Source organism: Gambusia affinis, linkage group LG20 (assembly GCF_019740435.1).
Source record: "Gambusia affinis linkage group LG20, SWU_Gaff_1.0, whole genome shotgun sequence".
NCBI lineage: Eukaryota > Metazoa > Chordata > Actinopteri > Cyprinodontiformes > Poeciliidae > Gambusia > Gambusia affinis.
In genome coordinates this window covers 13,746,573-13,768,546 of record NC_057887.1, presented here as the reverse complement: position 1 = coordinate 13,768,546, position 21,974 = coordinate 13,746,573, and the positions used below count along the sequence as shown (strand labels likewise).

Below are 21,974 nucleotides of genomic sequence, written 5' to 3'. Positions count from 1 at the left end.
TTTTAAGGTATGTGGTTTTTAGACTTTCTATCAATAAAGTGGTATAATATATTAATATAATATATACTGGAAAATTTCTTTAGTATAAATGTTCTAAATATTTTTGAGAAATTGTGCCTGAATCAAACTTTGTCTGATGTTACAAGAAGGCAACATTTCGAACGCATAGATGTAAAAAGGTAGATGCCGCATTTATTGCCTCCATAAAAGCCATACGTCAGCGGCCACCATATTATGAGTGGCATCTTCTCATGAAAACTAATACTTTCATACGTGAAAACAAGGTTCTCCTAACAAGAGTTTAGGAATATAATGATGCCCTGCGATGGACTGGCAACCCGTCCAGGGTGTAAGCCGCCTCTCGCCCGAAACGTTCGCTGGAGATAGGCGCCAGCACCCCTCCCCACCTCGCTACGGACAAAGGTGTGAGAAAATGTGATATATATGTGTGTGTGCGTGTGTTCATATTTCCTCACTGTTAATGTGTTACACACACTACATTTAAATGCCACTCACAATATGGCGGCCATGTGCGTTACCATATGTCTATGGTAACGGCTATCAAGCAATAAAACATGAGCTATGGTAACGGCTATCTAGCAATAAAACATGAGCTTGATGTTCCTGTGCGTAACATTGGAATCCGAAACGTCAAATAGGAACTCGGGTGAAGATGGTTTCAAACTTGAATTTTACAGAATAACTTCAGAGAGATTAAGAAAGAACAAGGACGTGTTAGCAATGCTACTAATAGATACCTACTGAATATAATAAGAGCAGCTACGACACTCTTTCAAGGCATCTTTGGATGCATTTTCAGGTTCAACGGAGAAAACAAAAAAATGGAGGAGATAAAGACTGAGCCTGTGGATTTCGTGAAAGAGTTTCAGGAATACCTAACCCAGCAAACTCAGCATGTCAACATGATTTCGGGCTCTGTTTGTGGAGAAAAAGAGACAACGGAGCCGTTTCATGCCGGTGGGAAGGAGTACAAAACAAAAGAGAAATATGTCAGATAAATATCTATTCTGACGCCATGGTCATATAATCTATGTGTGTGTGTGTTTGTAGTTGCCCCGAGATGTGAGCAGAATGTCCTGGACCCTCCTTCTGTGGAGGTGAGCCTGCCAATGGATGATGGATCAGACATACAAGTGGAGAGTCTGGAGAGAACTTGCGATGGGAAATACAAGTGCAGCTACTGTAGCTACGCTAACAAGGGCATGGCTCGTTTAATTGAGCACATACGCATCCACACAGGTCAGAGCTTCCATTACATTGTAACACTGTAGGTCATTATAACAAGCTGCAAACTTCAACCCTACTCTATTGGCATTCTTGATAGAAACGTGTGAAATACAATTTTTTTTAATTTTTTTTAATCTGTACAATACATGTAGTGCAATGTTATTACCTCTGTTTTTGCTGTATATTGGGTAATAAAACTGGAAATATTTCTTAAATGTTATATGCATTATCCTATAGATTGACCTATTTTTGCATCACAGATCCTCTACCATACTAAGCATGAGGTGCATTTACCATCTTCTTGCCTAGTATGTGACATTTTATTTGGTGTGTGCAAACATCTGGTTTTCAACTGTACTTATCTGTACAATACATGTAGTGCAATGTTATTACCTCTGTTTTTGCTGTATATTGGGTAATAAAACTGGAAATATTTCTTCATGCAGGTGAAAAGCCTCACCGCTGCCAGCTGTGCCCGTTTGCTTCAGCATACGAGCGCCACCTGGAAGCTCACATGCGCTCCCACACGGGAGAGAAGCCCTACAAGTGTGACCTCTGCGCCTTCCGATGCAGCGACCGCAGCAACTTGTCACACCACCGCCGCCGCCGCCACAAGCTCCTCCCCACCAGAGTGGCCCGTTCCCCTTTCTCCAACAAGAGGATGCTGAGCTCTTTGCAGAAGAGGACAGGCTCTCTGGGATTCGGTCGGCGGCTCCTGATCAGTCTCAGCCCTCCCTCAGTCGTCGTGCCCAGGTCCGACTATTTTAGCGAGTTTTCACACAAAATCCACCAGTTGAACGGCAGCGAATACAAAACGCCCCCTAAGATGGATGAAAGCGAGAGCCGGGGCCAGGGTGAAAACGGCTTTAGAAACTCGCTGGATCAGCTCTCTGCTCTTACGGGTCAGGACTTCGAAGCTCTCCCTGAGCCTCAAAGTCCTGCGTCCACCGACAGGCAGTCCTTAACGGACGAGAAACCGATCCTGGTGGAGCAGGTGGCAGTCTGCTCCAACGGCGTGCAGACGTCTCCGCCTAAAGAATCTCCCACCTCAGGTCATAAAAGCTACAGTCCTGCATCTGGTTGTGGCATGGAGACTAACATCAACACTTGGAATGGCAGTGTTAGCAACAGCCTGGCGAGCACACCAACGCCTGCTGCAAACGCACCAAGCGAAGAAGAGCAAAACCTTTTGCACAGATGCCAGCATTGTGATATCCGCTTTTCTGATAACATAATCTATACCATTCACATGGGCTGCCACGGTTACGAACATCCATTCCAATGCAACATCTGTGGTCATATGTGCATGGACAAATACAATTTTGCGTGCCATTTTGCCCGTGGACAACATAAGAAGTGAAATAAGTGCACAGAAATCTAATGAAATTGAAGATACGGATTTCCTGCGCTTTTATTCCTATTTGTCACGTCAAAACGATAAACCTCAATGTGTTGCATTTAAAAAAAAATTTTTTAATAGACTAACACAATGTGGTGAAGTTAAATGAAGCCGATGTGTGGCTTTATTGAGTACAACACAGACACTTCACCTCGTCCCATTACCTTTCGTGGAAACAGAGCACTGTTCATTGCATTACCTGACAATGAAAAGAATACAATACAGCTGGAAACCAGATAATGCTTTCCCCCTTAACTGACAAGCCAAGTAACTCTGGAGCAGCTGCAGACACCCAGAGCTCAGGTTGAAAGGACTGTTATAATGTAAGATGTGCCCATTCTATGGTATAAGATTGTGGAGGGAGCATTATGGTAAGGGCATGCTTTTCTTCAGCAGGGACAGAGAAAATCGCTCAATTAATGGATGGACTGAACTAAAAGAACTAATAGAAAACTAATGACTTGAGACTAAGTGGATGTTCACCTTCCTGCAGAAGATACAGCCAGATATACAATGGAATGGTTTATATCAAAGCATACTTATGTATTAGAGAACATAACTTTAACTGGAAAATCTATGAATAGACTTAAAAGCTGGTGTTCAGATGTTTCTAACCATTCTGACTGAGGTTGAGCTGTTTTGGAACGAATGATTAAAAAAAAAAAAAAAATCAAAAAAACTGCCGGTCTCTTGATGTGCAAAGCTGCTAGAGACATACCGCAAATGTAAATAACTTGCAGCTGTAAGTGCAGCAGCAGGTGATTCTCAGCGACTCAGCGGGATGAATAAAAATTAATACACATTTTTTAGGTTTTCATTTATTTTTAAATAAATGAAAACCTAAAAAATGTGTATTAATTTTTATGATGCGGAAAAACACAGACCAGGTTTTCCCAACTCTTTTAAGAGTTGGGAAAACCTGGTCTGTGTTTTTCCGCATCAGCAGTATGCATCTACAGGTTGTTAGGGAAGTGGCAATTCTAAAGCTTAGAGGAATCATCTGTGGGCCTGACTTAGGGACTCGGGGATCTGTAATGTTACGTCACTCAGGACATTTCAAAGGACTTATCTGCTTTCACTGTAAGAATTAGAAGGAATTTCTACTGTCTGGCTTCTTAAGATGCCAACAGTATATAGAATACTCACAATATATTCTGCAGCTTCATATTAATCAACTTTCCTAATTCTTTGTTGTATCATTAATCAACTATAAACAAAACACAAAATTGCTAGTCTCTACCTGGACTGGAATGATGTCTCACTGCTGAAACATGCCATTGTTTTGTTGTATAAACATACAAATTGCCTCTCAGTTTGAAATACCGCAAAGTTTGTAACAAACTCCCTGTGCGAGGTTGTAAATGTGATCGTGTCTCGTCATGTTCAACATCCCGTCTAAATTTGTTGACATTTTGGTATTTATGACACAATTTAGAGAGAATTATAAGAATTTTACCAACAGCTTAGCAAGCTGCTGTACATATGAATCCAAAACAGTATTTGTTGAACCAGCTTTAAATATAGACTGCCACCTTACTGTTATATGTACAGCTCTGAAGCGTATAAAGCCTTTAACTGTGTTAATCTTTTTCTGATGTTTAATATTCTCACAAAAAAGCTAGAAAAGGCATGTTTTGTATCTTTAGTTAAAGTAAAAAAAAATCTAATGAAATAATTTAAATAAAACCACATTGAGGACTCTAACACTCCCTCTAATAAATGCAACCAAAGTATTTAGTGCCAGTGCATGACTTATTGTTTCCCTGGGGTATAAATATAATGTGACACAGAGGCTACAAGGCCAGAAAAAAGTATTCAGGGGAGATTCTGAATAGAATGCGTATTTCCAAAGTAATAAATTACTTCAACACGATTCAATTAACTTAAGTGCAAATTGTCAGCAAAAATAAATTTTATTTGAATTTAAATATATACAGAGATCAACCATTCATTGTAATAATTTCTTTGACGTGATCTTGAAAAAGAACATTACATTGTTTGGTGGTTACTTAAAAACTGTGACAGGATTTCATTCTTTTTGACATCAAAAACATTCTTCACCACCTGCTCCACACTGATGTCCTCCTCTTGAAGGAAACACACCTCCTGCAGGAACCGTTTCCGCAAGTCGTGAAGGAAAGTCGTTTTGCATTCGTTCAGCCGAGCAGCCAGAACCCGCATGTGTTCAGAAGGGACTTGATTTTCTACAAATTAAACCAGCAAAGGTCGTTACGAAACATGAAGAACGCATATAATAAATATCAATTGGTAAAGTTCCCAGCTGACCTCTGGCAACCTTCATAGCCTCCGATATCAGACGCCGACAGGCCTGATCAGCCTGGTGGACCACACTCGTGGCGCACTTGAGACGATCAGCTTCCTGCAACGTCAATACGATAAATTTCTGAGAAATTGTTCACATCTCAACTTTTCAGCTTTGACTTCCGTTTTACTGCGTTTCACCAATGTGAGAAACTGCAACCCACCTTTTGTTCACTGTTGTCTTCAGCTGGGCTCAATGGATTGTCTAATGCCACAGAGATCAACTCCATTACTCTCTGGCTGATAAAAAGTCACACAGGAAGATAAACCCAGAAAAAAAAAAAGCTTTGTAAATCACTTTGTATTTAACAAATAAGAGCCAAAAGCTGTTAACTCTGCTCTCTTACATGTCGGACTTGGACACATCGTTTGTCGAGTTGAGCGAGATGCTTTGGGATTCCCATGGGTTCTTTTGTGGATTTGGAAATTCCAAACGCTTCTCCATTTCCATGATCACTTTGACGGGAATGGGCTTAGGTCTGCTTTGGTTCCTCCTGATGCAGGTCTCTAAGTCACACTGCAGATACACCTGGCAGAAACCCAGCGACACTGCAACCACAATTGACATGTTTTAAAAAAACCCAAAACAAAACAAAAAACACTTCAGGGTGCTGAGGAGCATATTCTTTTGACAAAGACTCCTTACGCTTTCTTGCAAGTTGGTACACTTCGTATCTCATGCTTGGGTAGTAGAAGTTGTCATCTAGAAGAAAGAGCAGTGGCATCCCATCACTGTGCGACTCTTTAGGCTGCAGCAGAGCTTGAAAACATGGTTGCCATGCAGCTCCATTGATGAGAGGATTGCTTGGCAACTCTACCACCGGGTCAGGCTGCTCCAAGACCTGCTCTATGCACTGCAACACAGCTTGTCTGTAGGACTTCCAATTGGAGTGCTAAAAGAGAATAAAAAAAAATACATGATCACTGATAAAATCTGCATATTTAGAGAAATTTAAGTCAAATGGCACTTCTGATTTTGCCAGCTCAAAAGTGCCTTTTGGTATTATTAATCACACTTTTCATTTAGCCCACATTTCATTTCATTTAACTTAGCCCACCGTTTCATATCGGTCTGTTTTAATATTAAAATTTTAGATGGCGTGTTTTCACTAGTTTTCAGTGAAAGCTCGTAAAGACTTGAAGATATCAGTCTTTGTGTGGAGTTTCAGGTTATTTGAAACAAATTACATTTACCACGACACCAAAAATTGTTCAAATGCAACTGCATAGTCCTAACTAATTTAAATTTCCCCTATCTGAGACACTACCATGTCTGTCAGATTGAGACCATCCTCCTCCACTTCGGTGTAATAAGCCTTCTCGGGGATCAGCTCGTCGTAGGACACGACTGCTGCTCTCCATCCGTGCTTCGCCGCGGTACCCACAATCCTGCGGGTCAGCGTTGACTTCCCGGCGGCAGGCAGTCCGCAGAGGACGCACAGACAGGCCGGAGACCATGGCGCAACTTCGGCCATAAGGTCCAAGAACACCTGGCAGCAGACACCGTACGTAACACCGGCATCCAGCCGGCTCTCAAGCCCCACCGCTCTCAGTCCTCTTCCGGTTTGCAAATATTTACCCTCATGCACTAAAATTTAAATGTAAGCTAAAAATATGCCGCCCGATCTCGTGCTTAACAACAAACATCATTTATAAGTCGTTAAAGGAATCATATTTTGCTTGTTGCTCTAACACCGGAAGAAAACCTGGACAGGTTTTTCTTTGCGCATGCGCCCAGCGGTAGAAACGTCATGCACGACCCGGCAGGGGTTTTGACCTGGTAGGGATGGGGAAAGACTAACAGGCTTCAAAAATAAAATGCAATGCTTTCGAAATTAGAGTAAAATACAAAGCTTAGATTTTGTTTAATCTTTACCTATATTTTGTTTTGTCGGAAATGTGTGAAAAGCTAAGTAAGATATCATTGTTTTTTTGCCCATATTTATTTAGTTGAGGGTTTTTGGAGGGATAGAGAAACAAAAAACAGTGCATAAGTATGAAGTAGAAAGAAAAGATGCAGTCTTTGAAAAAAAAAAAAAAATTGTAAACAAAAATCTCATTTAACATTCAGGGTCTTGATTTAATACTTTGTTGCACCACCAAAAATTTCACTAAAATTACATCTGCAAATCATGTTGTTCTGTTGGAAGATAACCCTTCACCTCTTTCTCAAGTCTTTTGTGGCCTTATTCAGGTTTTCTTCCAGTATCACTTTAGGCATTAACTCCGACCAGCAATCCTATGTATTATGAAGAAAAGTATCTCTATATCATGATACTGCCACAACCATGTTTCATTCAATGGCTCTTAAGAGTGTCTGGTTTCCTCTACACGAAGCACTTAAATGATAGCCAAACAATTTACTTGAGTAAAATTAAGATTCTGCACACCTTGCAGTGAAGTTATCTAACTTGGGAATGCAAAAAAACGAGATGGCGCTCACAGATCTATTTGTGATAGATCAGTGTCTTTTGTGTGCAGACACATGAAAGAAGAACACCTTCTTTCATGTGTGTTTGCTGTATTATTTAGTTGATCTATGGCAAACTGAAATGTATTTATCTTCCATGCAACAGTCTGACCACTCTAAAAAAAAAAAATTACATAAAAAAAAAAATCAAGCGCCCATTTTTCATTTGGCTTTATTTTCTAGTCTGTATGCTCTCTACAGAATTTTATTTCTCAAAACAACAGCTGATGAGATCAAATATACAACAGAGCTGAGCTTATATGCAAAAACGAGGCGTCTACCTCAACATTATATTGCATTAGTTTGCATATTATAATCTGAGAAAAATCACATGCGCTGTTCAGAGTAAAGAGAAATACTCATATCAGATGATTTGGATGGAAAATCCACTTCAGATGAAAGAAAATTATTCTTGGCACCCAGTTACGTCCACCCATTGTCTGAAGCTTTTGGAAAACCTCACCTTAGCGCCGACAGAAAGGGTGTGAAGTGTTGATGTAACAGAACTTCCTGGCAGAAAACAATAGCCAGGCTCTGTGTCTGAACATTTCAACTCTGAGAGACATCTGAGGCACTTTTTGTAGATATTTGTTCAGATGAAAGGCAGCTCCAGCTGAGGATTCAGAGGGTGATCATTACATAAGGACAAAATAAAACAAACAGCGAGAACTGTCTCCACACGTATAGATCGTAACTGGCCTCTGTCTTCACGAGGCCACTTGTGATATTGTGCAATGTTTCGCAGCGTAGCAGACTACAAGTCTATGAGTGTCTTTGGTGCTGAGGCTACTGAATGTGCAACATGAGCATAGCAATTAGGGTCCCCCTCCATGTTTTACACAGTGACCTCCAGTGACGTTCCATTAAAGGATTGACAGGTTCTCTGCCTGGTGGTGGCCGGGCCCACTGCTAATCTCCGGCTTGTGAGCAGTGAGGGAGAAGCTGGGAAGTCCCCCTCCTTTGGAGAGAACAATCAGGGTGTCGACTGACACCCCTCCAAACTCAAAGGCAAACGTCCCATAGAAGAACATGATGACCATGCAGTAAATCCACTCAAAGATGGCGGAGGTATGCTGCAGGGAGTAGCTCTCCTGGCAGAAAAAAACTCCACCTGGTGAAGGGAGGTTAAGGAAAAACAACACACTCCCCCAGATCTGATGGGCAGGACAAAGCAATTGCAATGAGTTTTGTTGATTGGTTGAACTGAGTTATCAGTCTTAAAATGTCATGTTAATTGATATCTGAGCCTGTGTTGAGCTTATTTCAGATCTTTTTTGCGTTCTGAGTGAAAACTGGCACCGTCACAGTCTGTTGATTAGCAGGTAATATAATTTCATATCTGATTTTACCTGCAATTTTTGAAAATATAGACTGTAAACACTCAGTAGACATAAAGCAGGTTAGTAGGGCATTACACTCAAGCAAACAAATCAAAGAAGCAAAGAAATCTAGAACATGTGGTCTAAGAATGAAACCTTCCCTTCTAAATGTAAGCATTTCAGTTTGGAGGAGTTTCCAGCTGACAAACTTTAGAGATTTTTCAAGAGCAATACATTTAAGATTCTGTGTCACTGCCATGTAAAGTAGTCTGTTCTCCAGCAGAGGGTGATGTTAAGTTACCTCTGTACTTGTCAGAGGGAGGCCAGCAACCTCAGAAGTAAGATTTTGCAAGTAAACAAAACCCTAAAGGCCTTCGGCGAACTGCTAAAAAAAATCTAAACTTTAGAGAAAAATAATAACATTTCACACAGAGGATACTGAGCACCAGGGCGATCAGTGCAAGCAGAGCCATCCCTGCTCGTATGTGACCTATCCAATACTCCTCCTGGGTTTTGGCCAATCTGTAAGTTAGAGCCACTTGAAAGCTCACAAACAGCATGCTGGATGGGAACGCCACTCCAGCACCTACGTAATGAAGGACTTTGGCAAAATCCACCTGCAATAAACACACAAATAATTAGTCATCTGAACAGAGACAAAGGATAAAGTTTATTTTCTACAAGCGTTTCCTGAACCTCAACCTTTTAATCACTGATGTAACATCTTCACTTGATAAGCTACTTGATCATATGACCTAACAGTTAAGACAACAAGGCCTACAAAGACACAAATCTTGCTTGTAACTTCTAAGAAAACTAAATGTTTCCTGCTAACATGCCAACTGAATGTATTGTTTTAGAAAATGTTCCCAACATGTTTTGAAAAAACTGGCTGTTCCAGGTTATACACCAACCCTCATCTGTTTTCACCTCTGACCCACAAATGTGGATCAGCATTGTTTTCTTGTCCAATCAAGATAGCCCTCTCACATGTCCGTATTGAATGGTTACCGAGTGCTTTTCTAAACCTGCTGACCAGAACCTCATTGCAAATATTCAAACAACAAATGTTAGACTATTCCTTTGCTGTCAATTGTGAAGAAATAAATAGTTGAAAGTGCAAACATTTATTTAATTTATATTTGATCCATCTACAGGTCATCCTGACTCCTTAATAAAGTAGTGATTCAATCAGGCATCAGACCAGAACAAGTTGGGAAAATCAAAACTGCACCAGAAAACTCTTTAACACAGTAGCATCCAAAGGTTTTGTAAGGGCAAAATCAAGTCAAAACTGCTTCCCGGACACAGAAATGTAATGGAAAAATAATAATTTAAATCACTTAAAACTATTGTACACACAATTTTGACAATAATAAACAAAATTAAAATGAGCCATCTTTATTTTTTCACAAGAACAGTGCATCTATTTTAGCTCTAAATGTTAACTAAAATTTCCTTGAAGGAGTCAACATATTAAAAGAGTAGGAATACGCTGAAGCAGAAGCTCAAGTTTGGTGCCCATTTCTAAATATTCTGTCTCTTCTATATCAAAAACAGTGGCAGTAAATGAAATGAGGTTTATGAAGTGAACAAAAATGAAACAGATGCACGGATAGATGGATGAATGACAAACTAACTGATGAACAAATTTTGGGATCTCAGACTTTTCCAGATCCACTGACGAATGGATCTGAATCAGTTTTCATCCAAACTTAAGTAAAAAATATTCAAATATAGATTTTTTTTTTACTACGATAAAATCTATTAATAAATCATGCAATATAATTTTTGAAATAAAGGAGTCAGTGTTTTACAATTGGATGGGTAGATGACTGCAGATAAAAACACTCAGGGTTTTATGTGGTTGCCTTGTAATATGAAAAGTCTCCAGTAAGCTAATACATTATGTTGTTTTTTTTCCTACTTTCTTGGTATAGGATTGCTTTGGGGGTTTTTTTTCTAGTTTGAAATTTGACTCATTTTCATTGGGGATGTTTGCATTAGCAAAGCTTAACTTTATAAAAGAAAACAAGTTTGCTGTTGAGTAAAAGTGATTCAATAAAAGTGGTCAAAATTACTATCATGTATATGTGTATGTATAAAAAAAAGTGTGACTATTACAAATACAGTGTTGTTCATACTTACATTTACTATTGAAACAAGATTTTAATTGGTCAGTAAACTAAGTCTCCTCTTGTAGGAGATTTGGTTCAATGACCAGCGCAGGTGGTCAGCGAGATATGCAACACCCTCACGTTGTGGTTGGGAGCCAGGAGCTACAAATGGCCCCCGAGCCCCACTTTTTCACACTGTTTTGGTCAGAAAAATCCCGAGATACTCAACACTGTAACATCTGAGTTAAGAGAAGCATGTATGACTCCTCAATAAATCTACCAGCTGTCCTGCACTCCTCACAGAAACGATGCTTTTAAGATCCCTCCACAGCAAGGGTGTTTTCAGACTGAACAAACAGAACATGAAAGAACATTTATTTTGGAAGGTCTACAGAGAAAGGACAATAGAGAACGCTAGATGGGCCCAGCAGTCAGCACACAGCAGAGTCATCATGGGAACATGATGGGAGAGCGTTATCAATCCCAGCGGCATTTAATAACAGCTTTTGAGACGTTCAGTGTGTGATTGTTTTGCCTTTAATCTTCCTGCCAACATAGCCACCCATATCTTCTGGACACGTGAGAAAGATTTCCTATTATTCTTTCATTTAAGTGTCAAAAACTGATCACTAGAATCAAAAGTAAATCATAAATCATGTTTTGCTTAATCATCAACATCTACGTAGAATAGTTGATTCCATTTCTTAAACAATGAAGCATGAAATTACACATGTTGGTATGAATATAAATTCTAATTATAGATTAAAGAGCATATTGCTATGTACAATAACTCTACATCCTATTGGTTTTTTGTTCTGATTAGACTTGAAATTCTTGCCAAGATCAAACGTAACTATCAAACAAACCAACAGCACAAAAGCTGGAAGTGGTGTGAATAACTCACAATGAGATTACAGTCTGACTGGAAATTATGTAACTCCATAGATGTTTTAAAAAGTCTTAAAATAAATGTAACTTTTGTAAGAGTTGCATTTGTTTTTCTCACAGCCACTCGTCACAATAAAAAGACCAAAAAAACCCCATGAAATTCCAGTAAGACAGATGTTTGTGGTGTTGCTACTGTATCTTTTAACGTTCATCTTCAGACATAAAATAATGTAATTAATGTTTTCAACAGTCTATGTTGTTTGCAACATAGACTTTCAGTTATGTATATGAAAAGTCTACACACACCTGGTAAAATAGCAAGTTAATTAAGGTAAACAAATGAGTGTTATGAATCCTTTCGAAATCTTTTCCACATCTATCATCTATGCACTCCCTTAAAGTAAAATATTTTTGATTCAGTTTCAGTATTCATGATGTTTGATGTTGCTGAAAAATAAAATACTTCTTAAACTTTTCAACAGAAACTTCATGGTTTTCGGTAAAAACTGACCAGTTTTTGTTCATACATTTTTCTATCTTGGCAAAGGTTTAGCTTTAATAACCCCAGATCATAATACCACCATCACCATGTTTCAATTTGGGTATTGTGCTCTTTTGGTGAGGTGCTGTGTTGTGTTGTTTGTTCAAAACATACATTTTTGGAATGGTTGAGAAAAGAAACTCATGTTTGGTTTTATCAGAACACAAGAAATTCTTCTACAAGGTTTTGGGTGATTGTGGCTAGATCTTGCCAGATGGTCTCTTTGGAAGAAAAAACTTCATTCAACCCTTTCTTGTTTGTCCAAATATATGGAGAATAATTAGTTGTCACATGTAGAACACAACCAGCACATTGGCAGTTCTTGTTTGAATCACACTGAGCCTTGTTTTCTGTCAACCTCGTCTCCCCACTCTTAACAGCTGGCTTTTGACTCTATAATCTGCATACGCATAAAAAAGTGCCTCAACAATTAGTTTACAAATGTGCACAGTTATGCCACCAGATTATTACAGCTTTTTCAAATTTTATTTCCTTTTTCCATTTATAAATGTTATTAAGGCCTCATTTTATCTCACGCTGCCCTTTGATTTGAATATATCTCAATGTTTAACTCTAATAGTTTTGTTAGACCTCAAAACCTGAACTCATTGGTGTTCGATTACCTGGAAGTTTCCCACAATGGCGAGACCAGCAGCACAGATCCACCCGGTGGAAAGGCTGGCCATGTTCAGAACACAGTTCTGGTGTTTCTCAATCACGTGAGCGTAACGCAACAGAGTGACTAGCATCACTGAAAAGAAAGAGAGGAAATTACACATCATTATATGATCACACCTTCTTTATCCTAGGCACCTGGCCTTCTTTTTATTTCTGTTTTTTTTTGGGGGAAATATGGTGGAGAAATTCAGCCTCTGTTAAACACAGTACACTGTTGTCAGCTCCAGCCTTGTTCCTGTTTTTGTTCCTCCCCTCCCCCCAACACATTTTTATCTAACCTGCCTCTGCAGCGTTTTCTTGTTAGCTTAAAAAAAAAAAAGAAGTTTTGCTCAAAGCAACTCCAGCTTGCTGCATGATATGAGCAGCGACAGAACTAGCAGCAAGCTCGCAGTTTTCTCCTGCGGTGTGATGCTGCAGATTCCTGCCGTTTGTTTATCAAACAGTTCCATCAAAGGCTCACAGCAGCGTCGTCATTCACATCTGGCGCTCATCAGGCTACAAATTGCTCAGAGAGCCTGTTTGGACGATGCTGTTGGCAGTCCAACTGAATGCAGCGGTTAGCTTTTGATGATCAAGGGAGCTCTGTGTATGAAATCCATGTTCAAAGTTATGGATATTCTGAGCATTTCAAAGGGAAGTTGGACAGTAAGGCACATACTTTCTGATTTGTAGGGCATTGACAATTGCCATTCTTCAAATCTATACTAATATCTTTGTGAGTTTTTTTTTTTTTTTACTCAAACACAAACTCTGGATTGTGTTTGCTATCCAGGAGGCAAGAATATTTTAATTCCGGAAAAATTTACAGAAGCAACCTCTGGATTTTCTGTGAGAATGTGACAGCCCAACACAAGAAAGCACATAATTAATAATTGGTAGGTAAAATGTAAGTGTTTATCAAAATTCTAACAAAAATTGTTGGTTACACGTTTCAAATCTTACTTTTTAGAGAAAAAAAGACTAATAAAAAATGAAAATGATGCATTCCTTTTCTTCCACATTGCAGTCATATTGTACATTGTGTCATTCTATCGCATAAAATTCATGTAAAAGTCAAGGTTGTGGTTTTTATGTCTTACTCTTCCCCAGAGACAAATTTTCTTCAAAGTCTGAAGAACTTAACAAAAATTGTTATGCTTTGTACCAATTTGAAAAAACCCAAATTATACCATTGTTGACTTTGTTGGCCTCTGTAGGCAACACCTTAAATGTGTTATTTCCAGGTGTGAGAAGGTGCCGCAGTTATCTCAAAGCACAACCACCATCGGAAAGACCAGCCATAAATATATTCAAAATGGAGATTTCTCTCGTTGTATTTTGGTAATAAATGTATGAATCAACATCAGAACAAGAACAAAAGACCTTATGAAGAGACCGGCTGACACTGACAAGAAGGTATCAATACCTACAATGAATGGGTTCTGTTCCAGCATGAGGTGAACGCATTGCCGTAAAAGCCAAATTGCAGCTGGCAATTGACTTTTGGAGCAAAATCTTATTTTTTGGAGGACCTTTTCTGTGATACAAAGAGACTAAATTAAAATGTTTTTCCATTAAGACAATGTTTTATTAGAGGAAAAAGAAGAAAGCTTTCAGGCCTTTAAACACCAATAACAGTGAAGCATGAGGGTAGCAGCCTCATGTTGTGAGTTTGTTTTATTTATTTTTCTTTTACTGCACGAAGGCACTGAGGCATTTCAAAAAACAGATAATGAGGAAAGAACATTATGTGCAAATTTGGAGACGTCAGCCAGAAAGTTAAAGCTTGTGCACAAATTAGCCTTCCGAACAGACAATGGTTCAGGGCGTACAGCTAAATAAGTTACAAAGTGGCTCAAGGAGAGAAAAGTCAATGTTTTGCGGTAGTCATCAACAAGCCCTGATTCCAGTCCCATAAACCTTTTGAGCCGAGCTCAAATGGTGTGTTTGAGGAAAAACTGACTCAGTTAGGCCTGCTCAATCTGGAGTAATTGCACAAACTATTTTGAACGCCTTCTGGAAGGAAATCCAAAACATCCGACGCAAGTCATTCAGTTATTTTCATTCATGTGCTCAAACGTTTTAGATATGATATCAAAATAGCATAGTTGAAAATATATATACATTGTAAGGCACCACCAATATCCACTGGTTAGGGACAACTGAAATCCGCTTGGCCTTGTGATTAAAAGTCACTTTATGTGATCAGATGGGAAAAACATAAAATCCTAATGTGTTGATTTCAGTAAAAGCTGTTCTCGGTCCTGTTAGGGAAGCCCCTGTCACACTCTTCTGCCTCTTTGATGTCAGAACCCCACTAAGTGTGCTCTGTAAGGCCCAGGACAAACATCAGTTCCTCCACACGCGTACAACGAGACATGAACATGTGTGGAGCATTTCCCAAAAGCTCCTGTACCCTCTCAGCCAACTCTTCCTCTTCCCTGTAGGCCTCCTTTAAAAAATCCATAAAACCAACATACACAGAGCACAATGGGTCCTGAACTCAGAGAGGACCACCCAAAATAGATGGTTTAAAGAAGTTTTGGCACACAGTGGAACGGAAAAGCTGCCCCTTTTGTCCAGAGGGGGAATGTTTGTGGTTCATGTGGGGCATAAAAAAAAAAATCGCCTTTCAAGGAACTGAGTAAATTTTTCCCCCCTCAGATTATGGACTGAGATTTGGATCAAGCTTTGGATTCTAGGGAGAGAGGAGAAGGCTGGAGTTGCTGCAGCTGGGAAAACAAGCTTGAACTTTTTTCATCTGTATGATCACTGTGCACACATGTAAAAGTGGGTGTCTCTCTAACATTAATCGTTAAGACACTTACCCATGAACGCTCCTGTGCTGCATATGAGGCTGAAGAAACAGCTTTCAGGTGGCAGAGTTCCACATTTACTGTAACAGAAAAAGACAGAAGCATGAGCCGACAGCAAAGCACCGTAGGTGAATGTTCTGGTTCAGTTGGACTCAAATTCAATCATAATGTGCGGCATTCATATATAGTCATAAATTCAATCCCTTAGCTGCGCTACAATACAATTTTGTACATTTGCTGTTTAATGGTAACTTAGCTGCACTACAACAATTCGTGAGGTCTTTATCAGCTGTAATATGTGAACCATGAACAAACCACATCGTTACTTTTGGAGGAAAAAAAGCTGGAAATGTGTCCAAGATAAACTCCTTGTTTGTTCATTCCTCTGCAGGGGGGGAAATCGTTGTTTGCGTTCTGCGGTGGCAATTCAAAGAGTGGTGAAGGATCACACGAGCGCCATTTATTGCGGAGGTGAAAAGGTCCTTCTCATCTCAGTCGAGATCATGATCAACATTTAGGCAGAATTTACCGTCATTAGCAAAATTTCTTCATTTCAGAGGTAGGAACTCTAAATGATGAAAGGTCAGGAAATGAGGGGGAACTTTGAACATTGCTGTTCTATGTGACGAGGCTGGTTATGTTTAACACAAGGTCAACAAAACAAACTTATCAGCATTTTTAATCTTGTATGTCAAGGCTAACATGACTAGGCAACATAATTATTTTTTTTTTAGTATGATACAACATAAACATAATTTTTGCTGGGGGAGCTGCGCACTAGCATGTCAGCATGTTCTCCCTCTGCATGTGTGACTCTCTTGGTACTCTCAGTAATTTGACACCAAGCACTTTTTTTTTTCTTTTTAGTATTTTTCCCAAACAAAAATAATACAATCTGATTGCCAAATAAACTTCTAACTCCAACTCAATACTGTTTTAATCTCCAGTCCGGCATAAAAAAAACAAACAAGTGGAGGACATATTCACAAAGGAACAAGAAAGTTTCCATTTATTCTCATTTTTGGGGAATTAAAAGCAGATTTAAAATGACAGGAAAGCACACACTGCAGAAAAGCCAACAGCCATGTCAGATGATATGTAAGATTATTCACAATGAATACTTTCTTTTGTTTGAAAGATGGTGACGGGGCTTAAAGGGCTTTCTCAGTTTGTGTCCCTATGGTGCCTCCCCTGTGCAGACTTAAAATGCATAGCAGAACAGGGATTAGAAAAACCACGACATCTGCGTGTGAATACACATCAAACAGAGCTGAACTCTTTACGCAAGAAGCCTGACACCACTGACCTGATGAGGGGTATGTTGTCCAGGGTGCAGCACAGTTCAGGTCCTCTTTGTGATGGGAGCTGTTCCTCGCAGGACTCATTATACAACCTGGAAAGACACATGTCCATGTAGTCTACTCATTCAGTTTGCAGATACGACTCCCTGGAAAAACAACATATATTGAAAACTTTAAAAGGATATTATTTGTTGTTGCAGTAGTCTAATTTCAACCTGAAGACTCACCTGGTGTTAGTGATAAATCCTACTCACACACCAGTTTAGTTATTGAAGGAGTGGACAGATGGGTGCCTGGGGCAATTCCTTTTTATATCCCCCTTGGTGAGCACCATGAGACAAATACCAAAACACAAATACTGCTACATCAGGGACTCAGTTCAATCAGCTGGGCTTCTGTAGATGGATAGCTTTATCAACTACCTTTGATTGTATTACAGTTTGAACTGAATTTTAATTGGCTCTCAATGAGAGTCTCATTATGTGCCTGATAGGAGGACTGTGGTAAACGTAACAATAAGAATAATCCATAAGTTGAGAACATCTAATCAATGTAGATATACTACCTTGACAACAAATAAGTTTTTTGATTTGTTTTTTCAAGAAAATCACTGGTGACACATGTCGCCATGGTATCACGACAATCTTTACTTTGTACAGCGTCCTTTTGTAAATAGGGCAAATAAAACAGCGTACTAATAAGAGTATTGGTTTTGAAGAGAAAACAATGTTCATGAAAAATAATATGTTGAAAGATTAAATTATTCTTTATGATCAATGTAAAAATCTTTACTCTATTGTTTGTTGCATGTTTCCAGTGGTGTTTCTTTTTTTTTCTTCAATGTTTTCCTTTGTTTTTGCTGGCACTTTGATTATTTGTCTTTGGAAATGAGCTCCAAGGTTTGGGGTTTCTATCACGCTAATCTTTAACTCCCTCCACAGATTCTCTATCAGAGTCAAGTCAGTCACTCCAAAACCAAATTAAAAATTACTTGCTAAATTAAAACCAAATATTACTTCCAGTCAGAAGTCACATATTGATCAAACTAAAAAATTATTTTAAAGTTAAATTATTTTGGGTTTAACTCTGGATAATATGGAAAACCTGAACAATTTTAAAAATAAAGTGTACGTTAAAAATTTGTTTTTAATGTATTTGTGTGACTAATTGTTGGGTGTACCAATAGTTGTGCCAATGGCGGCTTTGTTAAAAACATTTTTAGTTTTTTTTTTTACATATATTAGGGGTGCCAACACGTGTTTGCATACATTCATAGGACATCTCTCCTATGATGAAACACATCTAAGATGTATTTTGAAACAGTTCCAAGTTGAAGAAAACTATTTCAATATTTTTCACCTTAAAGGCTCATTGTAAAACATTTTCTGATGCAAAATAAGTGAGCGAAAGAAATGTTTGAACACACTGTTAATGGTTGAAAAAACGGCCTTGAACACTTGTCGCGTCACAGCTCTCATTTTGCTCAAATGACAGTAGAAATTTAACCAAATATATACATAATTGCCCGTAATCTGTAAACCGCTACCTCTTCCGTCAACGTTTGACTTTCAAAAGCATTTTTTCTTAATTTCTCCTTCCTTCGGATTATAACTAACCCTGCAGAGAGGACGCGCTGGTGTGTGTCGAGTAGAGACAGCTCAGGAAATAAACATGTCTTGGGTGAAATGTCTACATTTCACAACTCATTTTCTCTGTTTTGAAAGCTAAAACTCAGGCTGCAAGCCATCCTATGTGCGTTTCCTTTTACATGAACAGATGAGGTTTTAAAGCAAAGCAGCTTCACCGTAGCATCTGAAACATGGTCATTTAAAAAGGGTTTGCTGATCTGTATGCAGATAAAATGAGAGATAAATAAAATCTAATGAGTGAAACCAAACCAAAGAGATAAATTAGCCTAAATGTTTCTTCTAATAAGAGGTGACAGCCAGCTTGATTTGACAATGTTCAGTGGACGCTTCCACCTTTAATGTTTCACATATGCAGCATAATAACAACACCTATTATTATTATTATTATTATTATTATTATTATTATTATTATTATTATTATTATTATTATTATTATTATTATTATTATTATTACTATTATTATTAGTGTACATGTTTATGTCTTTTACCAGTTGTGCACAGGGCAGACATGCTGGTTGTAGAGGGCCATTGCATATCTGTAAAAGAACAAAGAAGATAATATTAAAAAGAAAAAGTGAAACAGGAGAACAAAAAGATTAATCTTTTCATTGCTTTGTTGTGTGTGTAATTCTGTTTAATTCTCTGTTGTTGCATAAAACGTGACTAGCGGCAGATTCAGGTCTACAAACTTTAAGTAAGACAAACACCCCGAGGCGCCTGCTCTCATTGGCTTTAGTCAAACATTGGTGGCTACCTTTTACCCAGCACTGTGACAGGAGAGAACAAAGTAGTTCTGGTAAGAGTTTCTAAAATTGAGATGAAGTTTAAAAGTGCACACTCAAAAAACCTAAAAACTAACAAAACCATCCTCTGATGAAATTCATTTTCCCCGCTTTTACTTTGCTGCCAGAGTATTGTCTCTGCAATATGCCATTTAGCAACATAACTTTTTTTGTCCCAGCCTTGCTTTGTTACAAACTTCTGCATTGCTTAGCTAAAGTTCTAATTAGACATTTAAATTGTGACAAATTTGCTGCAGTTTTTTTTTTTTTGTTTTAACTTTTCTCAACAAAAGAAACATGCTTCTAAAAAGTCTGACTGTACTCACACGACCCATATTCCTGTAATGGTGAAGATTGGTAGGCTGACAGGAAGGATCATCCACACAGACATGTCGACCACTGGCAGATACTCACTCCTGTAGGACCAATCAGGGCCCACCGCCGTGACTTTCAGGAGAAAAACATTTCATCCCAGTTTTTATCTTTTTTAATCACACAACCAGAATACACTTATGATACTAACGTGCTAAAATCTGCTTTAAGTATGACCTCAGATCACAAAATCATCTGAAATCATATTAAAAAACAAAGAAAATCTAATGCCAATCCTAACATGTCTATCACAGATTTTCTTCCTGTCTTGATTCCTTTCTTGTTGAAAGATTTAATGGAAATGATTCATATATTGATGACAAATCTTGACTTTGATGTACTTAAGATTAGCAGTGGGGTACCACAAGGTGCTGTGCTAGGTCCTTTGCATTTTATAAAATACATAAATGATATTGGATCATGCAGATCAAAGCATGACATTGCGCTGGTGCAATTCTGGTACAGTTGAAAGCAAAGTGACATTTTCAGAGAAACTATTTTACATGAATAAATCCACAGTAAATCACAATTTGGATGTAGAGTTTGGATAGATGCCATCTGAAATATCATAATCCAAAAAAAAAAAATACATCCAAGTAATACATTTACATACAAATCAGATTAATATGGTACAGAAGACAGCTGCAACCACGATAAACCTTATATTTCTGTACCTTTTACTTTTTCTGTTTACTCAAAACTTAAATTCTGATATTTGCAATAAAAATGTATTTTTTAGAATAATATTGGCATAATAAACACATCTTTGAGAGCATTACCAAACATTATTTCAGCTCATACACCTTTGTTCTTCAAATTTTTATAAGAACTGAATCAATAATATTTTATCATATCATAAACTTTCTATGCTTTTAATATACCTGAAAATGTTCAGCGTTTTCCTTTATTTACTGTAAACTCTTGGGATTGTTTTCTCAGTCAAACAGACAGAGACATTTGGGAATTTTTAAACTGTTTGTGCTACTTTACAGATTAAATGGATGAGGGATTAATCATTTAGGAATGCTGAAGAATGCAACTATCTAGCAAGAGAAGATAAGACAGAAAAAGATCAGTGCAGCGTGCCAGCAGTGAGCTGTGACACACTCCTTACTGACTGATCATGAGAATTTGAATACAATGTGATAGTAATAAGTCTTTAGTGGCGATAATGATGTTTAATGACTCTTAGCTCTAATGAAGTTGCATATCTTTGCACAAAAACAAGGCATATCACGTAAGTTCATACGCAAGAACAGTGGACTGAAAGCCTCTTACCTTTTTAACTGAAACTGTCACCACCAGAGATAAGTTCTAAAGTAACCTTAGTCTATTTCAACAAGTTGTCATTTCTCCTTGGTCAGGTCACAGGCTATCTGCCATAATGTAATCATTTGAATTATCCTGGATTTCTAAAATATTTTAAGGACTCACTGCATACTGTGGGAAGGAATGGGACGCATCCAGTAAACTGTAGTGAAAAAGCGGTCAAGAATAACGAAAAACATTATGAGAATTATTGATTGACATTACAAGAAAGTCTGACTCATTCATATCCAAATATTGGGACTTACACCCCCAATAACCCAAAATGAATAATCTAACCAGTCCAATCTGAATGCCTTGATGTCTTTCATTAGCAAAGCTCAGAGTTATGCTTTCCAGGTTATGACAGCTAGGAACCGGAGCGGTCTTCCTACTTCACAATTATATATATATAAGTCACTTATAAATCTTATGCTTTCCTACACACACAGCTTCAGTACACAACTCTTACCTTGTTTTCTTTATTCAAGGGTTCAGACTCAGTTCTTCTTCAATGCCAGAAAACCTTGGTCCTGCCGGTTTCATTGTCCAGAAGTAAAACTGCTGCAGGTTTGATGCCTTATGAAGATCGGGAATGAGGCAGCTGCTGGTCTCTCTCGTCTTCTTTCATCACTTCTTTCAGACTCTCTCCCGAATGTGTTGTGATCAAAGGAGGAGAGCAGCAGAACTGTGGTACCTCTAACTCCTCCCAACTCCGCTCTCTCCCCAAAGTAAATGGAATGCTATCGCTGGACATATTGACTCCCATTTTAATTTTATTTGTGTAA

At 38.4% G+C, this 21,974-nt stretch overlaps 3 protein-coding genes across 5 annotated transcripts; 1 reads left to right on the top strand and 2 right to left on the bottom strand.

The window, feature by feature from the left end:
• Positions 1-185: 185 nt before the first annotated feature.
• Positions 186-2,757, top strand: LOC122823772 (zinc finger protein Pegasus-like). Its single transcript, XM_044103742.1, has 4 exons — positions 186-423; positions 821-978; positions 1,072-1,260; positions 1,695-2,757. Exons 1-4 carry the CDS (start codon positions 326-328, stop codon positions 2,606-2,608), a joined length of 1,359 nt encoding a protein of 452 aa, XP_043959677.1. The 5' UTR covers positions 186-325; the 3' UTR covers positions 2,609-2,757.
• A 1,781-nt stretch (positions 2,758-4,538) lies between these two features.
• LOC122823773 (L-seryl-tRNA(Sec) kinase-like) lies at positions 4,539-7,498 on the bottom strand. Its single transcript, XM_044103743.1, has 6 exons — positions 6,238-7,498; positions 5,616-5,862; positions 5,317-5,518; positions 5,134-5,209; positions 4,934-5,027; positions 4,539-4,851 (listed from the first exon to the last, which is right to left on the bottom strand). The coding sequence occupies exons 1-6, from the start codon at positions 6,442-6,444 to the stop codon at positions 4,637-4,639; spliced, it is 1,041 nt and encodes a 346-aa protein (XP_043959678.1). The 5' UTR covers positions 6,445-7,498; the 3' UTR covers positions 4,539-4,636.
• Positions 7,499-7,594: 96 nt separating this feature from the next.
• On the bottom strand, positions 7,595-21,855 carry LOC122823774 (transmembrane protein 150A-like). 3 transcript variants are annotated; one of them, XM_044103744.1, is made up of 8 exons: positions 21,659-21,855; positions 19,836-19,956; positions 19,216-19,263; positions 17,084-17,170; positions 15,790-15,857; positions 12,928-13,055; positions 9,198-9,375; positions 7,595-8,550 (listed from the first exon to the last, which is right to left on the bottom strand). In XM_044103744.1, the coding sequence occupies exons 2-8, from the start codon at positions 19,898-19,900 to the stop codon at positions 8,303-8,305; spliced, it is 822 nt and encodes a 273-aa protein (XP_043959679.1). In that variant the 5' UTR covers positions 19,901-19,956; positions 21,659-21,855; the 3' UTR covers positions 7,595-8,302. The 3 variants fall into 3 exon arrangements, with proteins under 3 accessions (XP_043959679.1, XP_043959680.1, XP_043959681.1); XM_044103745.1 differs by lacking the exons at positions 19,836-19,956; positions 21,659-21,855 and having other exon boundaries at positions 17,084-17,224; XM_044103746.1 differs by lacking the exons at positions 19,216-19,263; positions 19,836-19,956; positions 21,659-21,855 and adding an exon at positions 17,306-19,095 and having other exon boundaries at positions 17,084-17,224.
• Positions 21,856-21,974: the final 119 nt, after the last annotated feature.